This window comes from Semicossyphus pulcher, unplaced genomic scaffold (assembly GCF_022749685.1).
Source record: "Semicossyphus pulcher isolate SPU_LCO1_2020_fin unplaced genomic scaffold, fSemPul1.0.p SCAF_18, whole genome shotgun sequence".
In the NCBI taxonomy this organism is placed as follows: domain Eukaryota; kingdom Metazoa; phylum Chordata; class Actinopteri; order Labriformes; family Labridae; genus Semicossyphus; species Semicossyphus pulcher.
The window spans coordinates 24,160,097-24,187,650 of record NW_027211691.1 but is presented as its reverse complement, the minus strand read 5'-3'; the positions used below and the strand labels follow the sequence as shown (position 1 = coordinate 24,187,650).

Sequence of the window (27,554 nt, the reverse complement as noted above, 5' to 3'; positions counted from 1 at the left end):
TGCCAGGTATCAGTCTATCGAGGACAGTTTGACATTTATCGTAAATCTATGAAGTGAAAAAAAACACATTAAGAAACTTAATAGAAAAAAACTATTGGCTAGACTACACAGAAAAAGAAAAGACTCAAAAATTGAACTGTGTTTTTCGATTTATTTCCACAAGATGGCACTGTGGGTTTAATACATGACGTCACTTTGTTTTAATGTAACGAAGAGAACAGAGTCTAGGACAAGATAATTACCCATCACAGTTTTATATAGCTTTATGCTTTGTTCGTATATGAACTTTATGACATTACAACACGGAATATGTTTTTACCTATTTTAATTTGTGTGACAGCTGTAGTTAGTTTGAAGATCAAGATTCAAAATATAAAACATGTTAATCTCATAAAATGACACTTTTTGATTAAGAAATAGTAAAATTAATATTGAACATTTATAGCGTTTCTTCAGCGAAAATAATTGTACTTATCACCAGGGTTCATATTACTGTACTGACTAAATTTTCAAGAGAAGTGTGTCAAACTTTTTAAAAATATGGCGCAAATCGCTGAGGACGGAAGGAATGCGGAAGTGCGCAGCAGGGAACCCTCTCGCTCTGCTCCTTCCTCTGACGCAGTGGGACAAAGCGGAAGGGAAAATCATCGCAGTGGTTGTGTTGTGCTTCTGCCTGGCTGTCTACTGCGGACTGAATCGATTCGGGGGTAAAATCGGCTCTGTTTGCTGTGTTTACATCCCAACGCCGAGTTAAAATCACACGCAGGGCTGCCAAAACAGCAGGGAGGGGGACATGGAGTCTCACGGGAGAGACGAACTTAAAGGGCCGGTGCTGCATATCGTGGTGGTTGGATTTCACCACAAAAAGGGCTGTCAGGTACGTGAACCCCTGCTTCATGCTAATGTAGCTAACTGCTAGCGTGCTCTTCCTTGTTAACTGATAATGAACGCACATTTCCGGTTTATCTCTGTATGATTTACTATTTATGAAGACTTATTATAACCCAACTCCAAAGCAGTGTCTTTCTTCTAACAGTGCAGACACAAACACTGCAGGGGTGACAATAATTGTTCACATGCAGTGAGGAGAGGTTGCAGTTAACATCAGCTGTTGGCTCTGGGCTCACAAGGTTATGTAACATGTGCTCTGCTGCCGACTTGGACATCTTTCCTCTTCAGTTTATCCAGCAGCAGCAACACTGCTTTTATAACAGGCTGCAGCCTGCTCCTAGACTTCCTGGATACAGTATTTATCTTTGCATATACCTGCCTCTTAGTCTCTATTATTAATCTAGCTGTCAAATAAAGCAGGTTAATTTAGTAGCTGGATGTCAACAATGTGAGGATATTATGGCTTTGGCTGTTGGTGCTTTTAATTTGTTGGAATAATGTGTGTTTTTGTTTCTAACTTCCTCTTGGGTTTGATCTCCATAATACTTCACGACACCTTAAACCTAATTAACTAATAAATTTAAAGAATGGTGTGACTTAACGGTAATGCAGATTTCAGTGCAGGAAAAGTCAATATTTACACCACAGGGTGATGTTTACTTGAAGGGCTGGATGCCTTCAAATTGTTCAAGAACCTAATATTTAACAATAAACAGTAATATCTAGAATATACTCAGTGTGGCGTTTTTTATACTATATGATACGAATTGAAAATCTTTGGCTTTTGGTGGCAGTTTTGACTGGCTCAAAGATTCATTTAATAAATCATTTGATTGAGAAAATAGTCCACAGATGTATCTGTTGTAATAATAGACCGTGGTTGTGGCTGTGCTTTGTGTGGCTGTGTGATTTGCAGTCATTTGCTCTCTTGCAACACAAATCTCTCTCTCACAGAGGCTTCCCAAACACAACTAAACTAACAAGCTCACTAACTCAGTCTTTCCTAACCTTTTTTTTCTCATGACATTTCAAAACAAACACAAACTCTTGCAGCCCCTTGTCACATGATGTGTTTGTCTACACGTTGAAACAATGAGGGATTCTTCGTCCTCTGTGTTGAGACGAGAAGAGGTGAAATAAACGCAAGTAAAAACAAATATTAGGGATAATGTCATGTCTATTCACTCCTTTGACAGCTTATAGCCTGTATATTTATCTTTAGCAGAAAGAACAGAGCATGTAAGAGCAGGAATAACCAGTACTGACACCACATTATGATGCTGTGTATCATAGGAAGTCTTACTTCCTTTCTTTCCGTGATGAAAGAAAAATACAACATTTCAAGTAAAATAACGTCCAAATTCAGTCAAAATAAGCGAAAATCTCATTAAAATCACAGATTGTCTAATTAAAAATAAGAATACAGATCAGCTGTTCTTCAGACAAATACCCGTTATAAACACTAAAATCTGTCGTGTTATAATGATGTTTAAACCAGGCTGAACAGTTTTTATCCAAACAACAATAAAAAAGCTCCGGTTTTCTGTCTTTTTTACTAAATATGACAGAAACTTGTTGCTGTTTGTGTCCCTGTGAACCTGCTTTTCCAAGATTATAATAAAAATCATCTCCTCTCATGTTGGCCTCTTGCCTCCTGCATGACAACAGAGCGTTTAACACCTGCTAATTAGTGAAAGTGTCTGTGAGGCATTCAGCGTAAGTGCTTCTAATGCATCTTCTAATCATCCCCTCCTCCTCTTCCTCTTCTTCTTCTACAAACTTCATTAAATTTACAGGCAGAGCCGGCGGCTATAAAAGCATAAACACTGCTCCTGCTTGTTGTTGCTGCTCTCCATCTGTTTCTGCTGAAAGAATGAAGTCTTTTCTTCGGCCTCGGCAGCTGTTGTTTGAGGGGAAAGATAAAAAAAAGGCCTGTTTTGATGTAGAAGTGAGACAGACAGGGCTCGCTCTTTGTTTCAGCTGTTGCTCGGCTGGAGGAGGAGGTCATCTGATAGCGGTCAGAGATCTCCCGATGGGTATCAGATTGGGTTCCTGGCTCTTTAATTCGTCTTCTCTTTCAGCCTCTCGACCCCCCTCTCTTTTATTCACCTGCTGCCCGTCTGTTTCTCTGGCAGGAAGCTTATTGAGGAGGCACGGACGTGTTTTTATTTAGAGCATCACTGCTGCAGAGTCAGGAGCAGCACCTCACCCTGAGGGAGTGACCCCGCACGAGTTTAGCCTGAAAGAGTGAATCATTGTTACCGTGCTTGTGTTGCGTTCAGGACGAGCAGGTTTCAGATTAATCTTGTCGCAGGCAGGGCTGTGTGAACGACAGTGACAGCTTCTTCTTGAGATCACAGGAAACATAATGAGGTCAACGACGGACTGAAATAGAGTTCATTATTAGGAAAAGAAGAAGAGATGTCTGATCACTCATTTGGTTTCAAAATCATGCAAAACAGGTTGTTTAACTTTAGTCTGATTGGAGATTCACAGCGCTCTGAACGTGGATGACAGAAGCAACCAATCAGGCGTGATCAGGTGTCACTAAATTATAGAGGAAGGAGGAACTGAAAACGGTTGCAATGACAGAATGAAGGAAGGAAGAAAGGAAGCAAGGACAGAAGAAAGGAAGGAAGAAAGAAAGGAAGGAGGGAAGCAAGGAAAGAAGCAAGAGAGAAAGGAAGGAAGGAAGGAAGGAAGGACAGAAGAAGGGAAGAAAAAAGAAAGGACAGAAAGAAGGGAGCGGGCTAGAAAGAAAGGAAGGAAGCAAGGACAGAAGGAAGGAAACAAGGATAGAAGGAAGAAAGGAAGGAAACAAGGATAGAAGGAATGAAGAAAGGAAGCAAGGACAGAAGGAAGAAAGAAAGGTAGGAAGGTAGCAAAACAAGGAAATAAGAACCGAAGAATGGAAGAAAAATAATACAGGAAGCAAGGAAAGAAAGGAGGAAAAGGAAAGGAAGCAGGGACAAAAGGAGGAAGAAAGAAAAAAGCAAGGGAAAAAGGAAGGAAGGAAGGACAGATGGTAGGAAGAAAGGAAGGAAGCAAAACAGAAGGAAATAAGGACAGAAGGATGGAAGGAAGAAATAAAGGAAGGAAAGGAGGACTGAAAGAAGGAATAAGGACAGAAGGATGGAAGAAATAATAAAGGATGCAAGGAAGGATCTGTTTCCAGATGATGAAGGCTGAGGCAGCTGTGGAGGAAACACTCACCTGACTGAGAACAGGAAGTGAAGGTTAAAGAGCTGACTGTGCATCTCCTCTCTCCTCTCAGGTGGAGTTCTCCTACCCCCCGCTGATGCCTGATGAGGGTCACGACAGCAACCTGCTGCCGGAGGAGTGGAAGTACCTCCCTTTCCTGGCTCTGCCTGACGGAGCGCACAACTACCAGGAAGGTACGTCACACCTGCAGTGCCGAACCAATCGAGCTACTAACTTATTTGATTAAAATGGGAGGATGTAGCGTGTTTATGCCCTGAATGTGGTCTGAAGGCTTCCTCTAATGCTGCATTCAATTTGAGGCCTGGGACTGACGTCACACTCAGTTGACTGCGTACCTGTACAACATGTTGGAAAGAAGGTGGAAGTGTGGTTTGCTTTAGCGAGGTTAGCCATCGTTAGCAACACTACTTTATAACAATTATGCATTCTGTCCACAGGAAGACGTTGGATCGCACTGTGTAAACAAATGATTCAATAAAACAGAAGTGCTGATAAACAGTGTATTAATACAGCTGTCACTACTGCTGATGCACAAGCAGCCATCTTGGATTTTGAGGTGGGGGTTGGTGAGGTTTGAATGTCATTTCAGGGGGCTTTCCTGTTGAAAGGAACTCAGAAAAGTTTGCGGTGTTCTTCTGTACACACACACACACACACACACACACACACACCGGTGTATTAATCAGTACCTTAAACATCCTCAACCAGCAAGGCACCACAGCCTGTAGCCTGTGAGGCGAAACCCAGGGCAAACAAGGCGTAAACAAGGCTCTGATGTAACAGTGTATTCTTTTGGGCACAGCAATAATTGAAGGCTTCTCAAATGAGACTATCAGCGTTTATCTTCTTCTGTTGTCTGAGCTGTGACACCTGGACGGTTTGAGGAAAATACTTGTAAAGGTCAAGGCTGTAAAGAAGGATTTAAGGTTGCAAACTAAGTATGAAAGTGTTTTTTAGGATCCTTTTATGGCTGCAGACAATGAGCGATTGAAGTGAGGCTTCTGTTGTACTTCTCTTGTGTTTATTTAGTAAAAGCAGGTCAGGTTTGAAAAGAGGCTGTAAAGAGAGATCAGGTCTCTGAGAGCTTCCTGGCAGAGTGTCCTGTGTGTTGTGGCTGCTGTCATGTGATCGTGTGGTTCACCGCTGCTGTTCAGACTGTCCTGGGAAGGCAGGAAGTGAGCCAAAGTTCACATCCAGACTTTCGACTAAAACTTCCAACACTTTGAATTTACTGGTCGCAGCTTTCTGTTGTTCGTCGGACTGAGGAGTGAAAATGTCCCCGAGCAGTCCGCCTGATAAAGGAGAATACATGACATGTTTTTAACAAAGTTAACAAAGTTAACAGACAGATTTTGTGTCTGTTTTTGCTTTAGAAACATGCAGAAATACATCTGAAGATTTGAGTCCATCCCTGGCATGAATTGCTAAACCCTTTGTGTCCTTTGTTTCTGCTGCTCCGTTTGTGTTGCAGACTTTTAGCTGATTAAAAAACGACAGACTCCCTCTGCACTGCGGCGCGTAAAGGCAGCAGTCACACTGATATGACTCAGTGTTTGTTACAGAACAATACAGTGTTCTGCTGCAGGAATAAAACGAAATCGGATTTAGACGATTTGGTCTCACGGGCTGCCTGCCTTCTGTCGCTGTACCCGTCGTTGTCGGAGGTGAAGCTGGACTAAAGCTGTTTACTCCATACTAACATTTGTTCAGTGTGGGAAAATGAAAGAAAGTATTGATTTTTTTAATGTTCTTTTGATGTTGTCCCACAATGCAATGCTCAGAGGAAATGGAGGAGCCGCTCATGGCTGCATAATAAGATAAGATAACGCTGTATTGATCCTCAGAGGGGAAGTTCAGGTGTTGCAGAAATACAGACAGAAATACGTCCAGATAAATGTTAAAAAGTAAATTAAACTTGATAATATATCTATGCAGGATCAGCTAATTAAACTAATTAAAATACCATTGACTATTATAACACATATATATATAAGAAGCAGCAGACTAAAGGTCGTACTTGGTAGAAATGTTTATGTAACTTCGTTTCAGCCCCTCGTTTTTCAGCCCTTTAAAGCCGAGAGTTAAAGGCTGCGTTTCTGGCATTCTGCAGCTGTGGCCTCCGTCCAGCTGCCCTGTGGCTGCCCAGTCTGGACCCCCCCTCACACCCCCCCACCGCCAGCCTCTGCACCAGGCTCTTAATCTGTGACGTCCACAGTCTAACCTTTGAGAGATCTTAAACCACATTATTAAATGCTCCTCTGATCGAATGAAGGCTGATGTTCTGGCATTTCACGTCTTTAGCTTGTTTTTCCTGTTAGAGGCGCTTTCTGTGATTTTATCTACTTTAATCATCGATAATGATTCTTTGAATCCTATATTATTCTGTACTAACAACCATACATCGCTGACCTCTTTCCAAATCCAATTTAAAATGTTAGTGTCTCCGATGTCCAGAGTGTCTTTGAATGCATCAAAATTTTGAGGACCGTGAAATCATAAAGACAAACAATAAGGACATTTTTATTGGCTCGAAAGATTATCCGAACTTCATTTACTGCAGCAAAACAGGTTAGTGTCTCCGATGTCCAGAGTGTCCTTGAATGCATCAAAATGTTTAGGAAAATAAACTAACAAAAACAAACAAAAAACTGATTTTAAGTGGTTGAAAGAATGATGTGAATTTGGTCATTTGTTGCAGCAAAAAAGGTTAGTATCTCTGATGTCCAGAGTGTCTTTGAATGCATCCACGTTTTTAAGGAAAATAAAATCACAAAGACAAACGACAAACACATTTTAATTGGCTGAAAGGATGATCAGAATTTGGTCATTTATTGCAGCAGAAATGTTAGTGTCTCTAATGTCCAGAGTGTCTTTGAATGCACCAACATTTTGAGGACAATAAAATCACAAAGACAAACAAACTCATTTTAATTGGCTGAAAAGATTATGTGTTAGTTCCTTCCTATCTTTGAATGCACCAAAAGACAATAAAAGACAAACTGAAAAACTAATTTTAATTGGCTAAAAAGATCATGTGAATTTGGTCATTTAACGCAGCAAAAAGGTTAGTGTCTCTTATGTCCAGAGTGTCTTTGAATGCATCGCAATGTATGCGTTTTGAAGACAGACTGCAGAAAACAGCATGACATCACTGTCAATCAAATTATAATTACTTTTTTAAAAGCCAGCGTCTCAGTGACGTGATCCAATCTGAACTTTTATCTGAGCAACATTTCAGACCCCCAAGCTGTTCAGTTTCTGTGATCTAAAACAGAAATGTTCAATTATTCTGTGTGACCTCAACAAAACATCAACATGTGCTTAAATGAACACAGTGTTTGTTTGATCCAACCAACAGTCCAAACCTTTAAATTATTACAAATACACCTACAAGCTTAAATATTTTCAAAGTAAAAGCACCAAATATCCACGTCTGAGAAAGTGGAGCCATGAAATCATATTTGTCTTAATCAACTTACTGTTTACGCTCTACTTATATTTACAACAACATATTTTCTGAGCTCTTTATTTGTTTTGTGTGCAAAAATCTTGGTTCCTGGTTGTTGTTGTTATTGGGCTGAACATGCAGAACAACTCGTTGGAAGATGTCAGTGTTGTTTCAGGGGTGAAGGTGGGAGATGAACAGGTCTGAACAGTTTGTACATTTTGTCCAGTTTATCCAGTTTGGCAGCAAACATGTGGCTGCTCTGAAGCTCTTCTCTGCTGCAGAATAATCTGTGAAACGTCTCCTCGGCTGCTCTATCTTTGAGTTAAAGTCTCTCCTTTGTACCTCCTCTCTTACATAAGCATCCTCTCTGAACCTTTACGTCTCGCTGTCAGATGCATGCAGTGATGCAGCAGCCGAAGCTCAGCCTGCAGTGTGGGTGCAGTGTAAATCCTGCACGAGTCAAACTGTACTTACATGTGATGTAATCTGAAAATGTCCTTCATGTATCCTGCTGACTGATCATTAGCTCTCTGCAGACAGTTAGAAAGCATAACTCTGCACATTAATGTGACTAATGTTTTGTGTTTGCAGACACTGTGTATTTCCACCTGCCTCCGCTCAGTGGAGACATGAAGTGTGTCTATGGAGTGTCCTGTTATCGCCAAATAGAAGCAAAGGTCAGTCTTTGACTTGTTTTCTTAAAGTCAAGATGAAATGTAAAACAGCTTTTTGACCCTCTTAGATAAAATCTCTGCTCATATCGGCTCCACATTAACAATACATGTGGACAAAAACATGTAAAAACAATCCAATCAGCTCTTCCCCTGTATCACTAAATATGCTGTTAAAGCTGGAATATCGCCCACTCATAGAGCTGTCCTTTACTTTCAGAGACTCGTACACAAACAACACTGTGCAGATTACAGGCTGAAATATCAAAGAGCTTTAATGCATTGGTAAAGGAATGACTCTTCCCATGCAGAGCAGTCGTAGCAGCAGATGGCGTCCATGGTTCTGGAAAGATCTTTGCAACAATCCCCTCTGGGTTCAATGTTTTGGTGTCCACTTAATTATAGCTGCACAGACAGAAAGCATCGCTGCTTTATCCTTCCTCTTCTCCTTCTTCTTTTTCTTTAACGTCTCCTCCTCCTCCTTCTTCTTCTTCTACTTCTTCTACTCCTTCTTCTTCTTCTACTTCTTCTACTCCTTCTTCTTCTTTTTCACTAACTTCTCCTCCTCCTCCTTCTTCTTCTACTTCTTCTACTCCTTCTTCTTCTTCTTTTTCTCTAAATTCTTCTCCCCCTTCTTCTTCTTTTTCTTTAACTTCTCCTCCTCCTCCTTCTTCTTCTATTTCTCCTCCTTCTTCCTCTTCTTCTTCTTCAACTTCTTCTCCTTCTTCTTTTCTTATCTTTCTCTTTCTTATTCTACTCATTCTCCCCCCCTCATCTTCCCCCTCCTTCTCCTTCTGCTTCTCCTCCTTTTTCTTCTGCCTCTCCTCCTCCTCCTTTTTATTCTTCTGCTTCTCCTCCTCCTCCTTCTTCTTCTTCTCCTCTCCTCCTCCTTCTCCTCCTCCTTCTCCTCTTGCTTCTCCTCCTCCTCCTGTATCTTCTTCTTCTGCTTCTTCTCCTCCTTCTTCTCTTTCTCCTCCTCCTCCTCCTCCCCCTTCTTTTTCTTCTCCCCCCTCCTCCCCCTCTTCCTCTATCTTCTTCTTCTTCTGCTTCTTCTCCTCCTCCCCCTCCTCCCCTCCTCCCCTCCTCCCCTCCTCATCCTCCCCCTTCTTCTTCTTCCCCTCCTCCCCCTCTGTCGTTGTCATCCTCCTCCTCCTCCTCCTCCTCCTCCTCCTCCTCCTCCGTCATCCTCCTCCTCCTCCTCCGTCATCCTCCTCCTCCTCCTCCTGTGTTCTTGATTTGATTACAGAGGAAGTAAAACATCTCCAGTTCTATTTTGGTCTCATGACCTCAGCGTGTTGTTGTCATGAGGTCTGTTACAGAGCGATTAGTCACACGCTGACCTCACAGTGTGTGTTGTATATATTTTATCTGTATGTATACATATATATCTGAATGTTTTAACCCCTCTCTCCAGGCCCTGAAGGTCCGACAGGCTGACGTGACGCGGGAGACGGTTCAGAAGAGCGTCTGCGTCCTCAGTCGAGTGGTGAGTCAGGCGATGATGCTGCTTCCTTATGACAGAATAAATCTTGATCTCCATGCTGGAGGTCACAAGATCCGGGGTCAGTCTCTGAGCCAGGAAACATCAGCCTGATCTTATCTTAATCAGAGGAATGTGGAGGAAAAAAATATGATTCTTCAAGAGATAATTATCTTCTTCTCTAACGTTAAAGAATCCTGTGAGTAAAGCGTCCGTCTCCTCTCGTCTGAAGTGATAACAGAATCAACACGAGCGCTCCCACGAGGAGAATACTCTTTCATGAGTCCCCTCAGAGATTTAAATGACTTACAGTCACTGTTTTAATGGCGGAGGGATTCACAGCGGGACGTCAGCCTCTGAGACGGTTATATAAGACACGTGAGGAGACCTTAGATGTATCAGAGGGGAAAATCAGGGAGGAAATCCGGTTTATTATCACCCTTTTTGATGAAACACTGCTCTGTGAACAGACGATCATAGTGTTATATATGCATATGTGGTAAGTTTAGACCATAACTGCTCGATGAATTGACCATGTAAATAATTGCTGCCTCAGTGCTGCAGTCATCTGATAAAGCCGCTGACATGGGTCCAAACTAGGGATGTCAAAACTGTCGATACTTTTCAATACCACGTGTTTTAAAATGATTCATTGTCCGCTATGTTTACATTCACTAGTGTCCAAAGGGAGCAAAGCTGTAAAAAAATAACAGATCTACAGTCAGATCTTCTTCTTCTTCAGATTTTCAACCCAAAGCTTCCGCCAGCGAAAAAGAGGGAGCAGCTGTGGTCGAGCGACACAGACAGGAAGTGAAAGAGCGAGCGTTAATGTAAATACATCAGCGAAACAGAGAAATAAGACATTCTTTAGTGATTGTTTCACAGCAGTTAAACAGCAAACGAACACGTCTACACTGCCGTACGACCGCCGTACGACCGCGCAGGAAGGGACAGGGTTTCGTTTTTACAGGTGAAGTCGACTGTGTGTGTCTGCTCTGTGACACAGCGGACAGCGGACTGTTCTCAAACACAGAACAGCAAATTAAGACGTTTTGTCCCTTCACATCTCATAAAGATGCAAACGTTACAGACAGACAGAGAGCAGAGAGACAGACGCAGAGCAGAGAGCAGAGAGACAGACAGACACAGAACAGAGAGCAGAGAGACAGACAGACACAGAACAGAGAGCAGACAGACACAGAACAGAGAGCAGAGAGCAGAGAGACAGACAGACATAGAACAGAGAGCAGAAAGACAGACAGACACAGAGCAGAGAGCAGACAGACAGACACAGAGCAGAGAGACAGACAGAGAGACAGACACAGATCAGAGAGACAGACAGAGCAGAGAGACAGACAGACACATTTTCATTGAGTCCCGACCTGCAGACTGTTGGCTGAGCTCCAGACCTCTGCCCAGCGATGGACGTCCAGAGAAGTCATAAACACAGCACCACGTTACTACGACTACTACTTCTTGTTGCTGTTACGAATAAGGATTATAATATTGTACCTGTAGCTGCAGTAGAGCTAATTTAATTAAAGTAAAGTAACTCAAGAAGAGGATTCAGACTGTTGGAGGTGTTAATGATTGTCCAGCTGCTTGTTGATCCTCTTACAAAGTTTCTCGTCTGCCCGCCTCATCTCTGCTATTTCCTGACAGCACGTTTCTGGTTGGTGGGAGGGGCTTTTTTTATCATGTAAACAAACATGTTTTAGACATGTAGCAAATGTCTTTACCCAGTGAAAACAGGGAATACAAGAGGCCGTCGACCAACGAGTGAAATGAACATTAGAACAGTAGATGTTATCATGTCAAAGACGAACATGTTGTTTTGAGAAAAAGTGGATGATTGAGTGAAACTGTCCTGTGAAGGTTTTAATGAATCATGACTCACACTGGATCTGCTGTGTTTGCTTTCATGTGCAGCCCCTGTACGGCCTGCTCCAAGCTAAACTGCAGCTCATCACACACGCCTACTTCGAGGAGAAAGACTTCTCTCAGATCTCCATTTTAAAGGTGGGAGTGTGACACCTGTCTGTTAATATATAACCTACCTGTTATCACCTCCGCTCACCTCGCGCTCCCTGCTCGTTTGTCCCTGCAGGAGCTGTATGAACACATGAACGGCTCTCTGAGGGGCTCGGCTCTGGAGGGATCACAGGTTTATCTCGGTGGGTACATTTTTCAGACGTGTCTTCCTTCTGCAGAGGAATGTGACAGAAATAAGAGTTCAACTGGACACGTATTTGTACTTTCTGTTTCCTCTTTCATGCATTTTAACATTTGAGTGTTTGGAAAATGACAGAGGGTTGCAAATATGTTTCATTTTATAAGACGAAGATCATGCAGGTCTGATATCACAAAAAACCTGTTGCCTCTAAAGGTGTTAAATTAAAACAGTAATTCTGAACAGTTTTGTTGTTCCAGAGATGCAGCGATTATAAACACAGAGCATGTTTGTGGTTATTGTTCTCGTCAGGCCGTGAGATTGTTTCTAACTGCACTAAAATCTGCAAAAATATCTTTATATCCTTCCTCAGGGTTATCACCAAGAGATTTAATACTGCACTTCAGACACAAGGTAGGAAATAACAGATAATGCTAAAGGGTTAAAATGTGTCTGTGAGAAGTTGTTATCTGTAATTCTCGTTGCTTTCGCAGGTTCTCATCCTCTTCAAGCTCATTCTGCTGGAGAAGAAGGTACGGCTGGACGTTTATTTCCTCCTCTCCTGTAGTTTAAACACTCTAGATTAAAGAAGTGTCTGTTTCTAATGTTTTCTTCATCGTGTCTGCAGGTGCTGTTCTACGTGTCGCCTGTCAACAGACTCGTCGGAGCTCTGATGACCGTTTTATCACTGTTTCCAGGTCAGTCACTTCATTCACCTTCTCTCCTCTTGTGCGTTTACATCGGCCTTTTGTGAGGACGATGCAAAGGGGTTTTTATGTATCTTAACAGCCTTATGATATATGAACCTAAAAAATATGCAAGTAATTATTTGGGAAGAATGTATTAGTGATAAATCTGGTTAAACCCAGGTTATGAGAGAGTTTGGAACTATGTAGTAAGCTAATATAACACACTGAGAAACATGACGTGTATCAGGGTAAATAATTCTCAACACCAACAAAATGGCAACATAACATTCCTCAAAGGGTAAAACATTAACGTTTAGGCAAAGAGAGGTCAGAAAATTAGCATAACCATAAAAAGTCTTTGAGTTAGTTAAAGATTAAATCTCAAAGATTTCAGTTTCGTTGTCTTTGGCGGCACCTAATGGTGATAAACAGTAATTGCATTTAACCAGACGTCCACGGTTGGCTCCGGTTGTAACTCTTGATTTTCCTTTTCAGACTGTTTGCTTCATCTGAGCGTCGAGTTTGTTTCTTCTTCTTTGGATTTTCACTTCTTGTTGAAGTTGTATCTGTAGTCATCCATCTTTTCTTTGTTTGTTCAGCCATAGTAGATTACTGTTTACTCGCAACACTTGCAGAGAGCGGAAAAGCAGCCGCTTAGCTCCGGCTACCTTCTCTGGCAGACCAACCACTGCTGGCTGATGGAAAACGTGTCACTAACTGGGCGCCACTTGTGATTTCTTCCACATATGTCGCCACAGACACCCAGTTTGTAATACTGCACGTGTAAAGGCTTTCATCAGTGGGCCATAGGCTCCATCACCATCGTGTTACCTCATTTGGCAATATATAGAGACTTAACAGACATTTATTTACATGAAAATCTTTGAGATTATATCTTTAGCATACACTAAAGTTACACAGCATCACCTCTCTAAAGCTTGCTAACGTCAGAAAACATCATGTGGCCACCAGCTGGGAGGAGAACAACACTGACAAAGAGGCCAGAATGGGGACTGTTTGGGGCCTTTTACTTGCTGCCAACAAGGTCTTTATTCGGGAGCTATCATCTGTACTTTATGTCCAGATACAGTGACGTGAATGTTGTTCTGAAAGTGAATCCAAAGGTTTTTTAAATGATTGTTGTCTTCCAGAAAGTCTGAAAAGGACAAGACTGCAAAACATGATCACGATGAAACATCAATTCTTTAACAGCTTTAAACTTTAAATTCTTAAAAGGAGAAATGTGTTTGTCCTCTTAAAACATCTCAAAGCCTCCATTTAAGGTCAGGAAGAATAGAAACTGTTGAAATGTAGAGACATGCAAAATAGAAAAAGATTAGAATACAAAGTAAAATGGATGAGGAATGATAAACAGACTGAAGTTTAATAAGTTGCACTCACATTTCCCCTCCGTCCGATCCGTCCAGGTATGATCGAGCACGGCCTCATGGACTCGTCCCACTACAAACCAAAGAGCAGCGTGTCGGAGGACCTGAGTCTGGTGGAGAGCGTCTCAGGAGCCGAGGAGTTCGTCTCCGTGTCCGTCACTGACATCGCGCTGGAGGGGGAGGGCACCGCCCAGCCCGCCGCAGAGTCTCTGTCCTCGGGGAACAGCACGGAGGGAGACAACCACCTCCTCAAACCCCCGTCACGCACCTCCCCAGAGTCCTCGGAGAGCGACTGGGAGACTCTGGACCCCAGTGTGTTGGAGGAGAGCGCTCCTAAAGAGGCAGCCGAGGGGAAGGAGGCGGGGTCAGAGCTCCCGGACGCCTTTGACTCCAAACCGGGGACGCCCATCACCGTGCAGCCGCAGTCTGCCAGCGGTCAGGGAGGGGTCGTGCAGGGTCTGGTGTCCGGTCTGGAGGAGGATCAGTACGGCCTCCCGCTCCCCATCTTCACTAAGGTAACACTATAAAAGTGTGCGCCCAATTAGCTTCAACTGAGATGACTGAAATGGCCTTCCTCCTCTGACATCATCACACAGATCAGTCGTGTCTGAGATGGAGATAAACACTGGCGTTTACACGTGACCTTTGCCCTTTATTTCCAGGGTTACCTGTGTCTGCCCTACATGGCCCTGCAGCAGCATCACCTCCTGTCAGACGTGACGGTGCGTGGCTTCGTTGCTGGGGCGACCAACATCCTCTTCCGGCAGCAGAGGCACCTCAGCGATGCTATCGTTGATGTAAGTCCTGCATGTATAAGATATTTGACTAGAATAGAAAATGAATAATATAAAGTCTAATTCTGAACGGTGTTTTTTTGTGTTGTAGGTGGAAGAAGCCGGCGTTCACATCCAGGACCCCGAGCTCAGAAAGATCCTGAGCCTGACGACAGCAGACCTGCGTTTCGCCGACTACCTCGTCAAACACGTGACGGAGAACCGAGACGACGTCTTCCTGGACGGGACGGGCTGGGAGGGCGGAGACGAGTGGATCAGAGCCCAGTTCACCCTCTACCTCCACTCCTTACTGTCCTCCGCACTACAGCAAGGTACCAAGACTTAGACAGCCACTTCTTTTGTGCTTAGTGTTTGAAACACTTTTCTGCCCATTAAGAGGTTATTTTAATCTGAATTTAATGTTCCTGCTTTCTTTTAAAACGTGAACAAATGAAACAAACAGATTAAATATTTCTAACATCTGTCTTTTTAAGTTCACCAGATGTGTCTTTGTCCCTGACTCTTCTGCTTTGTTTCTTGTGTCGTCTGCGTTCAGATAACGAGAGACTGCTCGCAGATTACGGCGCTCCTTTCGTCACAACCTGGAAAATCACCCACAACTACCGGGTGTGGTTCAGCAACAAGCACCCCGCCATGGCCGCCATCACGCCGGGGTACTTTTGAGAACCACTGGACCAATTTTCCAACAACAAAATCCAAATGATCGTGCATCATTTGTCTTGTATTTGTAATAATAAGTAAACTAATACTTGTGTGTGATTTGTTCTTTTCCTCTGTGTCGCAGACATCCGTTCCAGGGTCAGTACAGTGTGGCTGATGTGAAACTACGACTCTCACAGTGAGTATTCTCTAAACACCATCATACATCTGTATTGATCACTGTACTGAGGACTACACTTCTGCTGTAATGCAACTTTAAAACACAAACAATAAGGAATGAATTGTAAAAAAGTAATGAAAATAGAAAGAGGAACTCACAGTGGAAAGTTTCTGCACAAAGTTGCTGCACAAATATATGCATGTTGCTGCCCTCGTGTGGTGACGAGATGACATGACACTAACAGATTTCAGGGTCCTTTTACTCTGAAAGTACAGTGTAAGAAACAACCCCTTTAATAATAGAATAATCCAGTCCAGGTTGCTGTCAGACCCCTGACTGTGCTTTTATTTTGAAGGAGCTGGTGCCTCAGTGTAAGCTGCCTGATTTGACTCATTTATCTTTTGTTTTTAGACACAAAAATGTGGGTATACTATTCCTGATTCTGCCTGTTTTAACCCTTTTATATTTATTTCAGTCCTTAAAAATGTAAACAGCAGTGTTTTTATTTATTTAAAAGCAAGTTTTTAGCAGCTTAGGAGCAAAAATTACGTATATTTCCTTCTCCTAACACCGAATAAGCTCCAAACTTCCTGAAAGAAATAAATGTCCTCTTCAAAATAAAAGTCTAGATGAAAGCCGTAAGTGGCATCTATCAGAATAAATGTATATAATGTTAGGGCCCTGATGTTAGTTTGGGGCGCCTGCTTTAAATAAAGGTAAATTGTTAGTTTCGTCGGTGCTCTTGGAAGTTGGCAGATATTTACTGGGAAGAAACAAGCAAATAACTAAATTAAAAAGATGACTTAAATCTGCGATTAAACTCTAAAAGTTGAGACCATACTTCTGCTGTCTCTTTTTGCACCTCTAATGATGATTACATTTCCAAAGCTTGTCGCACTCGGTGCACTCTAAGCTGTGAATACTTTATGAATGCTGTTTGCTACCGACAGCAGCGGGCCGTGTTTTACCCCACGCTGTGTTTGTGGGTGGATACGGAGCTCTCAGGTTAAAGGTGGGGGTGGGTTTGTGGTGGCAGCGAGGGTCTCATATCGGCCGAAGTCATTAATTATGAGCCAGCTTCATTCTGAAAAACAGAGCTGGAGACTTCTTCGGCCTCCGCTCGGGTTTCATTCCAGGAAGTGTGGATGAAAGGCGACTCCGTCCACAGCTGGAGCGCCGCTTCTAGTGTTACACGTCTGATAAACGCCCCCACCACACACGCACACGCGCACACACACACACACAGAGTAGAGTGTGTCCCCATCCCTAACTTAGCTTTACGGTGAGGACTCGGGCAGATCTGCTTGGCTGTGATACTCGCAGCTCTCGCTTTACCTCGGGGGGGTTTGGTGACACGACCGCGGTGAACTTTGTCGTAAATCGTCGGTAAACAAACACGCAGAGAAACAAACTGAACTGGGTTTGGTTTACTTCTTCTGCAACATCGTCTCAATCAAAAATGGGGGAAAAAACTCTTTAAAATATGATGATGAAAAGCCTTAAAAAAAGAGCCAGAAAAGATGATTGAGGATGATTTCAGGAGAAGTAATTAAATGCGTAGAAGTTGTGACACCTTCTGCATTAATACAGGTGTAACCAAAGATCTCTGTTCAAGTTTAACACATTTATAATGAATCAATTTACAGCTTACAAATGTTCTTCTTTCTGTTTATTGCTGCTTAAAATAGCAAAGTAATAAGCTGTCAACAGTGGATTAAAACGACCCACTAATTGAGCTGATCTCTACGGAAGCCCTAAGTGGACATGCATCCATTCATACGTCCTCCCGAGTAATTTCCGGTTGTTTTCTCGAGATTTCGACGTATTTATTTTGAGATAACCACGCTGCACCGCCGTAACGTCACATGATCATAACTCGTATCCTCAGAGCTGCAAAAGCACCAAACAAACAAAGAAACTTAACTGACCTCATTACTGCGGGCGATGGCAGCATGGCACGTCCTGCTCTGTGACATCACAGTGAGCAGCCTGTTGTTCTGTTTTCTACATCGACAGAAAATTCATGTTATCACGAGAAAGCCAGCTTTGTTATCTCGACATAAATAAGTCGAGATCTCGAGAAAAAACAACCGAGAAAACGGAGTAAATAAAATGTTTGGATGCATGTCCTCTTAGGGCTTCCGTAGAAATGCAACAAATTGGCTCTTATAAATATTTTTGCAATCACAAAAATTATAACGATAACGAGGGAAACATTATTTTTAGCACATCTTCCAACAGGTTTGTTGTGCATAAAACAAGTACTTTATTCATGAACAAGCATCATGTAGCACAATGTTGTCACTAAGATAAGATAATTCTTTATTCGTCCCACAGCGGGGACATTTACAGTGTTACAGCAGCAACGTGGGTACTGCAACATTACAATAAAGGGCATTTAAAAATAAGTGTATCATAATAAATATGTACAGAGCTAATAAGAGTATTGCACATGTAGATTATGGAGAGTTGCAGCAACAGTTGCACTACAACTCAAGGCTATTAAATGAGGCATCGATGATCCATCCAGCAACTTTCCAACAAAGTGTAGAAGTGCTTCAGAGAACAAGTTAAAATAGTTCTCACAGTCGAGGTAAAAAAAAAACATTTAAGTAGGCGAACAAATGAAAAAAAGGTTTTCCTGTAAAGGAGAGAGGTGATGTCGAGCTTTTCCTAATTATACCAATATTTTTTAAGAGCTGAAAAAATAAGTCTGTTAATTGATTAGTAAACTGGCAGAAAAAAATCATTAATATTTTGGAGCAAAAACACCATCTAAAAATCTACTTTTTATTTTGTTCTATGAGAGTAAAGTGGCTTTATTTGGATATTTTTAAAGTGCAAAATAAAAAAGGTGAAACTGTTGACAGAGAGAAACATGATTAGAGTTTTTCTGTTTTCTGATCTTTAATATAGTGGTTCTCAAAGTGGGGTCCTAGGACCCCTGGGGGTCTGCGAACCATAGCCTGGGGGTCAGCGAAATAATTCTAATAAATTTATAATCAATTATATAATTTAGCTGCATCATTAAAAACTGCACGTCTACAGATGAGGACCATTTGTGCCAATGAAACAAGCATATTGTGTCCATTACGTTACCCACGTTAGGACCAACAGAAACTGACTGACACATCTGTCACGAATCGCTCAACTCACTCAGAAAAGTCTAAATGCTGTCAAGTTGAGTCCACGAGCAGTTTGAATAAAATGAGCCTCTGTTTTAAAGTATACAAGTGATGTTAACATGATTCAAAGTGAAACGTTGTTCTGTCAATCACTATGAAACAGGTCTGAAGTCTTTAAGTTGATAAGTTTTACAATACAAATAGTTCCAATGGCATCAAGAGTGCAAACTGCGATTATGAGGGGTCCTCTGTAGGGCTCCCCGGCCCCCAAAAAGTTTGTGAACCGCTGCTTTAACAGACCAAACGATTATTTAAAAAGTATTCAACCGGTTATTCAGTAATAAAAATAATCAGAAGTTGCAGCTTTTAATGATGCATATTCAACATTTTTTTAAATAATCACATAAACATGCAAATTAATTGATTAAAAACCAGCTGATAGACGGTTAATAACAGTCCTGGCCTCGTCACATCTCAGGTGATTGAGACTTGTATTTCTTGCTTTATGAGAGGATTCCAGTTCATGGAGTTCACAGAGCGGCGGGGGGTTAAAGGGGCACGGCTGGCTCCCCGCTCCCCTCGCTCCACTATAAAACTCTGGATATAACCGGCGTAGTGGTGGGAGCGGGGGTGTCGGGGTGCAGGCAGGAAGTTTGGCACTCAGCCAGCGGAGCTTCTTGGGAATAACCGCGTCTCATTTCCTGCCTCAGCTTTGTGTCAGAGGCTCTAAAACAGGAGGGGATTCAGCCGCTCTGGTGAACTGTGTGTGTGTCTGTGTGTGTGTGTGTGTGTGTGTGTGTGTGTGTGTGTGTGTGTGTGTGTGTGTGTGTGTGTGTGTGTGTGTGTGTGTGTGTGTGTGTGTGTGTGTTTGTGAGAGAGAGGTTTTCCTACACGTGTTGGCTAAGCGGAGGCGGCAGATAAACAGCTCAGTCTCCACTGCGTCCTTGACCATCAGAGACGAGTGTTTATCGACTGTCAGGAGGTTCGCGCCTCGCAGGAAGTCCGAATCGTCCTCACACGGACAAAAAAAATACAATTAGTCAACACAACAACTTTAAATCAATTAAAAAGATGAACTAATGTGGAATTTAAGTTATTATATTTATTTAAGGCAATAATTTTGGACAGAAAAGGAGACTTCAGACACAAAGTGCTTTACATGGACATAAATATAGACTGTATAAAAAGATGGCCGACATGACAGCTCCCTAAAAGTGAAGCCAAACCCTCTCTGTCGCCCCCTGCTGACTGGCTGCAGTATAGGTCATAAGCCCCGCCTCCTCCATGTTAACAGATGGGACATGAGTCAAACTATAAAATCAAAATACACGCCAAATACATTTTCCCAAACATTATAGTTAGTTCTTATCATGCTGATTTATGTCCAAGGGTTAATTTTTCTCACAACTTCTTTTAATTAGTTATTTAATGCTGTAAAAAGGGGGCGTGGCCTCATGATTGACAGCTCTGTCGACAAATACGGCTCCTGCAGCGTTCTGGTCCCGAGTAGCAGAGTAGAGGAGGAACAGCGAGAGGAGACGTAACTAACACTAACACTACAGTCACTGAACTTTCCATCAGCGTGAATATCTGCTTCAGACCGACACAGGAAGCTGTTCTGCTGGTAAACACGCCGACATGCGGGATCTTTGTCCTTTTTATGTAAATTAAATGTTTGTTTTGGTCAGTGGAAGGGGCGGGACATCGTTACCGTGGCTACGGCTGATCTCTACTGTCTCTGGCTCCAAATAACATCACCAGCACTTGATGGCAGCGCCTGGCTCGGGGGTGTTTTGGCTTCAAATAAGTACAATGAGAGGTTTTTTTACAGTCTATAGAAAAAACATACAGAATCCAAAGAGATCTGATTCTAGCTCAAAGTGTTTTTCTTTCCTTTCTCCTGTCCATCCGTCTTGAGACCCTTTCAGACCCCGTAGCGTTGCCTTGTTGTCTCTCATCAGTCCGAGACAAAAGAAACCTCTCTCTGGTTTCCTGCATCACTAAACTCTGAGCTGTTTTCTGCAGCGTTCAGCTGGAGGACAGGGGGGATTCTGGGGTTAGTGGGACAGACGCTGCCTGCTCTGATGTTGCTGCTGGATGAGAAAGTGAAAGCGGAAAGCTGAGTCTATCCTGCTCATCACTCTTTGTCCCTCTGCTGCCACCTCCCCTCTATTTATACTCCCCTGGAAAAAATAAAACCCAGGCCCTACGCATGACTTCCTTGTGAATGTGCTGTGTTGCATGTGTATTATGGAAGCACCGCGGGCGAACACAGCCGACCCCTTTTCATGTTGTCATCAGAGTTGGACAAAGAGCGGCTGGTGGCAGAGATGTTCTCAGAAAACAGGAGTCATGTGACGCGCTGCGGGCTGCAGGCGGACACTGTTAGAGGATCTGTCTTTATTGTCGGCGTAGCGCGCAGCGCTGCATAAGGAGCTGTTTATTTGGGTCAGCCAGCGAGATGGAGAGTCCGTGCGTCCGCCAGTGTGCACAGCAGCTCGGGGAAACACTGCTGTCTGTTACTATGAGAGAGCTGGAAGCTTCTCTGAGGCTGCAAAAAGTTTCATCATGAATATTTCACCGCAGTGTTTCCCCTTAACAGCTTCAAAGTTTTTCCATGCTAGTTTGTCACACTAAGACGGACATTTAAATCCTGATTCTTGATGTTTTTTTCATTATTTTCCTGTAATTTATTTGATGTTTTTGAAGCTGTGAGAGCTTGATGATAAAGTTAAAGGCCAATTAGACTTTGACCACAGACAGAAGCCAAAGTGAGTAAAATATAAATTAATTAAATTAAGCACAAAAACATCAATTAAAAATCTGTATCCGAAACACAAAGGGGGACGATACTGAAAGGATTTTTTCTGATTCTGATGCCTCCAAACTATTAATTAGAATTTATTTTTAACACATTAAAATATAATATATCGATGTGTATTACTCTAAGCCTTATGAGGGAAATTTGGACGTAAAAAGCCTCACGTTTTATTCATTTTAACATCAAGACGACATGAAAGAGACTTTTAACTTTACACCCAAAATGTCCAAATATTTATGATTTTTAAACACATGTTGTAATGCATTATTGCATGTATTTGTAGAAATTAGCCTAATAAATGTATTTTATAATAGAAATATATTAAATAAATCTACTACAACTATTAATAATAAAGCTAAAATTAAGATAATTAAACAAAACAGCTACTCTGCCTGTAATGCTTTTGATTTTCAGTGCTTTAACCTTTAAAATAACCTTTTATTAGACTTTATCAGACATTAGCTTCACTGAGAAAAGTGTCCGCCTTAAAGGAATTTTAAAAAATGATGAACTAATTAACCAACTTTCAGAGAGTTGGAGGAGAAGATCAACACCCCTCTTACAACTGTGCTTCAAGAAAAGACAGGAGTAAGCAGTGAGCCTAGCTTAGCATAAAGATTGGAAGCAGGAGGAAACAGCTAGCTTAGCTTTGGCCATTGGTAACAAAATCCACCTGCCAAAACCGCTGAAGACACTGTAGTAACACACCGTATCTTGAACAGAATGAGGCTAGCCGTTGCCTCCTACTTCCAGTCTTTATGCTAGGCTAGGCTAGGCTAGGCTAATGGCGCTTGGCTTTAGCTCCACACTGAACACAGACGTGAGATTGGTGTCCTTATTTTTGTCTGGCTCTCAAAAAGAAGGCTGAGTTTATGTGTGTAAAATGTTGTACCCTTTCTTGGACATTACAGAACTTAATTTAAGTATTAATAAGCTAAATAATTGATCAGGTTTTTCTCTATTGGAAAAAAGGGTGTTGTAATTTTACTGAACAAGCAAAAAGGGCGGGAAACACACAAAGGAAACCTTTTTTAGTAACCTCTAATTATCCACAGAAATCGCAGAAGATGCAAAAAGTGTTTCCAGTTGCTTTGTGATCTGAGATATTTCCTCCATTTCACTTCTTAAATTCACTCAAGCTGTGTGTTATCTCTCTGTTGTGATCATGACACTAACATCTACTACAGGCAGCTGCAGTGTAGTGAAATTCTCAGCGCCTGGGTTTATTTTCAGAGCGAATAATTGGCTCATTAAAGGTGTGAAAGCACAGAGTGTCAGCTGCAGACACGTATCCACGTCGTCTCTTTAATACTGCGCTGCACGGGGCAGCAGTGAGATTCCTGCTGAATGTCAGGTCAGTGGGGATCCGTGTGAAAGGTTGCGGCTTGGAGTCGCACCAGGCTGCTGTTCGGATAAACACTGGCCGGGCCGCATTTAGCCCAACATTTGTTGTGAAACGTAGCCCGCTTGTTTCCGCTCTCAGGTCAGCTCAGATCATCAGATACTCCACCTGTCAGCCCTCTGTGTTACATAATCCCTCTAACAGCTTCCCGCAACATTCAGCAGTGCTGCTTTTGTGTAGTTTGTTTCCTGGAAAGGAGGAAGAATTCCCACAATGTCACACCAGAGACAGAGACATGAGGGGAGTGAATGCACACTTGATTTGTTAACCTTTTGTTTGTCTCTTCTCCTCCGTGTCCTCTGCAGCTCGGTGCAGAACAGCGAGAGAGGGAAGAAGATCGGGAACGCCATGATGACCACCAGCCGCAGCGTGGTGCAGACGGGGAAAGTAGTGGGTAAGAGAGCTCAGAAACAATCCCACAGTTGAACCAAAATAAGAGATTCCTCATTCTGTTTTAAAAGATGCACAAAACACAAAGATCATTCACAGACATTACTACACACACTTTTTTTATAAGATGGAAATCCTTAAAAGATATTTATTTGTAAACTTCATGTTCTCCATTTCCGCCCTCAGGTCAGTCGGTAGGCGGAGCGTTGACCAGCGCCAAGTCGGCCATGTCCTCCTGGTTCTCCACTCTGGCCCAGCCTGCAGCCGTGCCCACCCCGGCCGGTCCGGAGCCCGCTGTGGAGGCCAAACCCTGAAACCAAAACCCCAGCAGTCCTCCCCTGTCAATGACTGTCTCCTCGTCCTCTGATCCTCTGGTTGCTGTGACGCCTGAGGATCAGTGGAGTGAGAGCTGCTTTTATGAAGGATGCCGGCAGAAAAATGGTCATACCTGGGACGCCACTCTGAACAGGAAGTCAGCAGCGCCGTTATACTAACTGTACAGTCCTTATCCACTGTGAGGCAGACTGCCAACGATATTGATCAAAGCCCAGAAATCCCAGCAGGCTGCATCATGTCAGACCGCCTGTTTGTCACCGCTGCAGTTTGTGTTGCTGGACGCTATCCTGTGAGACACTAAAAGATGCTGTCGTTGGGTTTGCGGTGTTCACTCTTTGCTGCATATTTCTAGAGTTTGTCTATAAAACTGACTATTTTGCTGAGATATTATTTTAAAAAATAAATAAATCTGTGTCACAGGGTTTGACAGAAAAGCATGAGCTGTGGCATCCCTGAAGATTTTAACAGTTTATATTTTAAATTCACTCTGGCTCATGTTAAGTGATGCCTCTGTAGTAACATTGTGGTTGTTATAGTAACAGCGTGAATTCCTCTGAAAGAAATTGCATAAGAATACGTGTTTAGCAACTTAAAAAGGTTGCAGCTGCAGTTATTGATTATTTTGTCAATGATATTTTAAGAATATTTATTTATTTTTAGAGCAAAAATATAACAAAATAAAAAATTGTAAGCCTTATAATTTAATAGGTGTGTAAATAGATACATAAAACCTTATCATTTTCCTTTCACCTCCAATTGTTTGGTTAAAAATAATGAAAAAGCCTTTTTTCTCTTGTTAGAACAGCTAAAGCATTTTAGCTAGCAAGAAAAGCGAAAATTAGCTAGCTAACTAATGCTACTAAGAAGTTTTTGGTTTATTTAACTTATTTAACATTATGAGGAAAAGAGACATTAAATCATACACATTTGAAAATGGTGATTGTTGAGACCTTAAACTCTAAACTTCCAAGTAGTGTTAGCTAGCAAACTTCGCTAGCAATAACTTGCTAGCTAACATAATTTAGCTACTGTTACAAGAGAAGTTTGCAGTATGCATGATTAACATTAAACCCCACTGGCTGGTGTAGTTTTAATACAAAGTTAGCGTCAGTTAATTAGCTAGCAAAATGGCTAATAATCATTGTGTTACTCTAAACTTCCTAGTAGTGTTAGCTAGCAAACTTCGCTAGCAATAACTTGCTAGCTAACATAATTTAGCTACTATTACAAGAGAAGTTTGCAGTATGCATGATTTACATTAAACCCCACTGGCTGGTGCAGTTTTAATACAAATTTAGCGTCAGTTAAGTAGCTAGCAAAATGGCGAATAATCATTGTGTTTAGCTATCGGTATTTTCAGTTAAGCTAGCTGCCATACTGATAAGATACGAAGAGAAAAGTGGGAAATGTTGTGTGGGGGAAATATGTAATTACTTGAATGTGCCAAGACCACAAACAGGAAGGTGTAGGTGTTAAAATAACACTAGAAGTTACATTTTTTAAATTTAATTGTTTTTATCAGCTCGATTGTGTTTGAGAGAAAGAAAATGTAAAGTTCCTAAACTAGCTCGTATTATTTATGAAGGTATTGAGGTTATATTTTTGAGTAGTCTGACAACCTTTGGTCATATTAAGAGATCTTCAAATGACTTGTTTTGTGCAAACTGTCCAAAACCTGTAAAATATTAAATTTTAGATGATATAAGAGAAATAAAAGCAGTAAGTGTTGCTTTAAAATTTGCTTTAAATTATTAAACTATTCCCGAAACTTGAAAAATAAACAACTAGTTGACTCATAATTTCAGCTCTTTATTACATTTCCTTTTTACACGTTGTCTCTTTCAACTGCAAAAAGCTAACACAATAAAATGACTTGAAATCTAAAGCTGTTGCTGCAACAACCACAACGTTATTACTGAAATCCTCGTGCTCCTTACGCCTGAATCTGTGCCCTCGATAAACGTGATGAAACCCTCCTTTAACTATGAAGGAACCCTGCACCCTGCTGTGTGTGTGACGGGGTGTTATTATCCCTCACCCAGGCCTTTTTGTACTTTGCTGTCAGAACATATATATTGGGAGAATTATATTTAGTAAATCTGAAGCTAGTTTAAAAGTCAGATATCTTATTTATTTGTTGTGTATAAACTGGTACTCTCATAGATATCCATGTTTTGTCTTGACAACACTGGAACAAGTCCTGATCTGTGGACCACTGTGTGTATTTGCACAAAGCAGCCATTATATTCTATTTATGTGGATCGTTATCTTGTATAACTGTAATTTTGAGGTGCTTACAGGATGTTTTTCCCTCCATGCTACAAATATTCAACTACAGTTGGATTCAAAGTGGTCCAGTGAGCATGCTCAGTCCAGTCCAGTTTTACAGCTGTAATGAGTGTCATCTTTCTGTCTTTAAAACTTTGACTGTTTCTTTTTTTTTTGTCATGCTTTTAAACTTTCTTTGGACATTGACTCATTTCTGGAATTTTCTGTTGATTTCTGGATTAAGTTTGAAAAGATATCAGCTGTTAAAAGCTGCGTTTAGTTTGTTTTTTTATCCTCTGATGATATATTTTCATTTTGTATTTAAAAGATTTGAATGTATTGTGAATTTAAAGTTCACAGAATATTTTCTTGACAGATGCTTTTAACGTATTTGAGAAGAAAGTGATACTATATTATATTGCCGTATTAAAAGTGATTAAAATACACTGCAGACTTTTATTTTTTAGTAGGCTATGGTACAGGAAGTCATCTATAACGCCTCTGGGTCGTATTTGTCTGGGTACAAATGTAGGTCAGTCAAACAAAGTTGTTGATGGGCTTGTTGTTGTGGTGGTCGGAGTACGTAGCCAGACAAAAACACACACGTGCTGTTCGACAAAAATTCGGCAACATCACAGGGACGCATGAACCCGGTGACCTCAGGCTGCAGGAATTCACACCCCCGATCCTGGACTGAGGGAGAGGACAAAGATGTTTTCATCATCAGTTCACACACTGATTTAAACTCCTTTAGATTGATTATTTACCAGATCTTTAAGGATCCTTGATCTTTTATAAGCAGCCAAAATTCCAAGTATTTAGATAATGATGTGAATCAGAAAAAAATACTTGATAAAGTTATAGAACAGTTTGGTTTTCAGAACTAATTTCTCAGGATGCTTTCATTTTAAAATCCTTAAGCTTCCAGCTGAAGATGGTTAATATAACTGCCGGTTACTTTTACTTAAGGATTATCTTTCCCAATTAAAATTGCATTATCTGAAATGATGGCGTCCATGTTTGGAGAAAAGTTAATTTTATTTGGTTGCTAGAAAATGTAATGCTAGTGTTCAAACACAAATAGAGCAAAAACATTTATACATTTAAAACTTCTTTTTAAAAATGCAGGAAAAAGGCTTTTTGCCTATTTTGGAAAATGGCCATTAATGCCGGATCTTTTCCATCGCTTTCAAGTTTAACGGGTCAGAAAGTTTTATATTCATCGATCTTGTTTATTTCTTTTAAACATGAATAAATCAGACTGAAAGAATATCGTTACATTGTTGATCGTATATTTAAAAAAGCTTATTTTGTTAAAACAAATTAAAAGGTTATAAAATGATTTCTGTTGGCGATGCATAATATCATCGGCACGTTATCGGCATCGGCAGACATGTCATTTTTCTGCTGATATTTTCCGCCCATAGAACAAAGCTTAAATTATGCCCTCATGTTTGGCGATTCCCTAAATAAGCTTGACGTAATGCTGCGAGTGTTTGCGCACCGCATGCACCATGCCTCTTCCATCAAGCGTGAAAAAGGGGGCAAGATGTCTGCGGTGTGGCAGTTTTTCAAAGTTTCGGAAACGGTCAGTAACGGTCATGCGAGAAGAGGCAAAATCTCCTTCATTCAACACTAC

General features: G+C 41.5%; 1 protein-coding gene across 1 annotated transcript; it reads left to right on the top strand.

Annotated features, from left to right (window-relative positions):
- Positions 1-685: 685 nt before the first annotated feature.
- avl9 (AVL9 homolog (S. cerevisiase)) lies at positions 686-26,340 on the top strand. Its single transcript, XM_069667686.1, has 16 exons — positions 686-877; positions 4,166-4,286; positions 8,153-8,238; positions 9,647-9,718; positions 11,642-11,731; positions 11,820-11,886; positions 12,256-12,296; positions 12,377-12,415; positions 12,511-12,580; positions 13,999-14,474; positions 14,622-14,756; positions 14,845-15,064; positions 15,289-15,406; positions 15,538-15,591; positions 23,227-23,315; positions 23,498-26,340. The coding sequence occupies exons 1-16, from the start codon at positions 794-796 to the stop codon at positions 23,623-23,625; spliced, it is 1,890 nt and encodes a 629-aa protein (XP_069523787.1). The 5' UTR covers positions 686-793; the 3' UTR covers positions 23,626-26,340.
- The last annotated feature ends 1,214 nt before the right edge of the window (positions 26,341-27,554 follow it).

What these genes read in the sequence shown, in the direction of transcription:
- avl9 (XM_069667686.1), top strand. Translation starts at nt 794, where the DNA reads ATGGAGTCTCACGGGAGAGACGAACTTAAAGGGCCGGTGCTGCATATC. An exon ending in CGCTCCCCATCTTCACTAAG is followed by an intron (nt 14,475 to 14,621) that starts GTAACACTATAA and finishes CTTTATTTCCAG; the next exon opens with GGTTACCTGTGTCTGCCCTA. An exon ending in TCAGCGATGCTATCGTTGAT is followed by an intron (nt 14,757 to 14,844) that starts GTAAGTCCTGCA and finishes TTTGTGTTGTAG; the next exon opens with GTGGAAGAAGCCGGCGTTCA.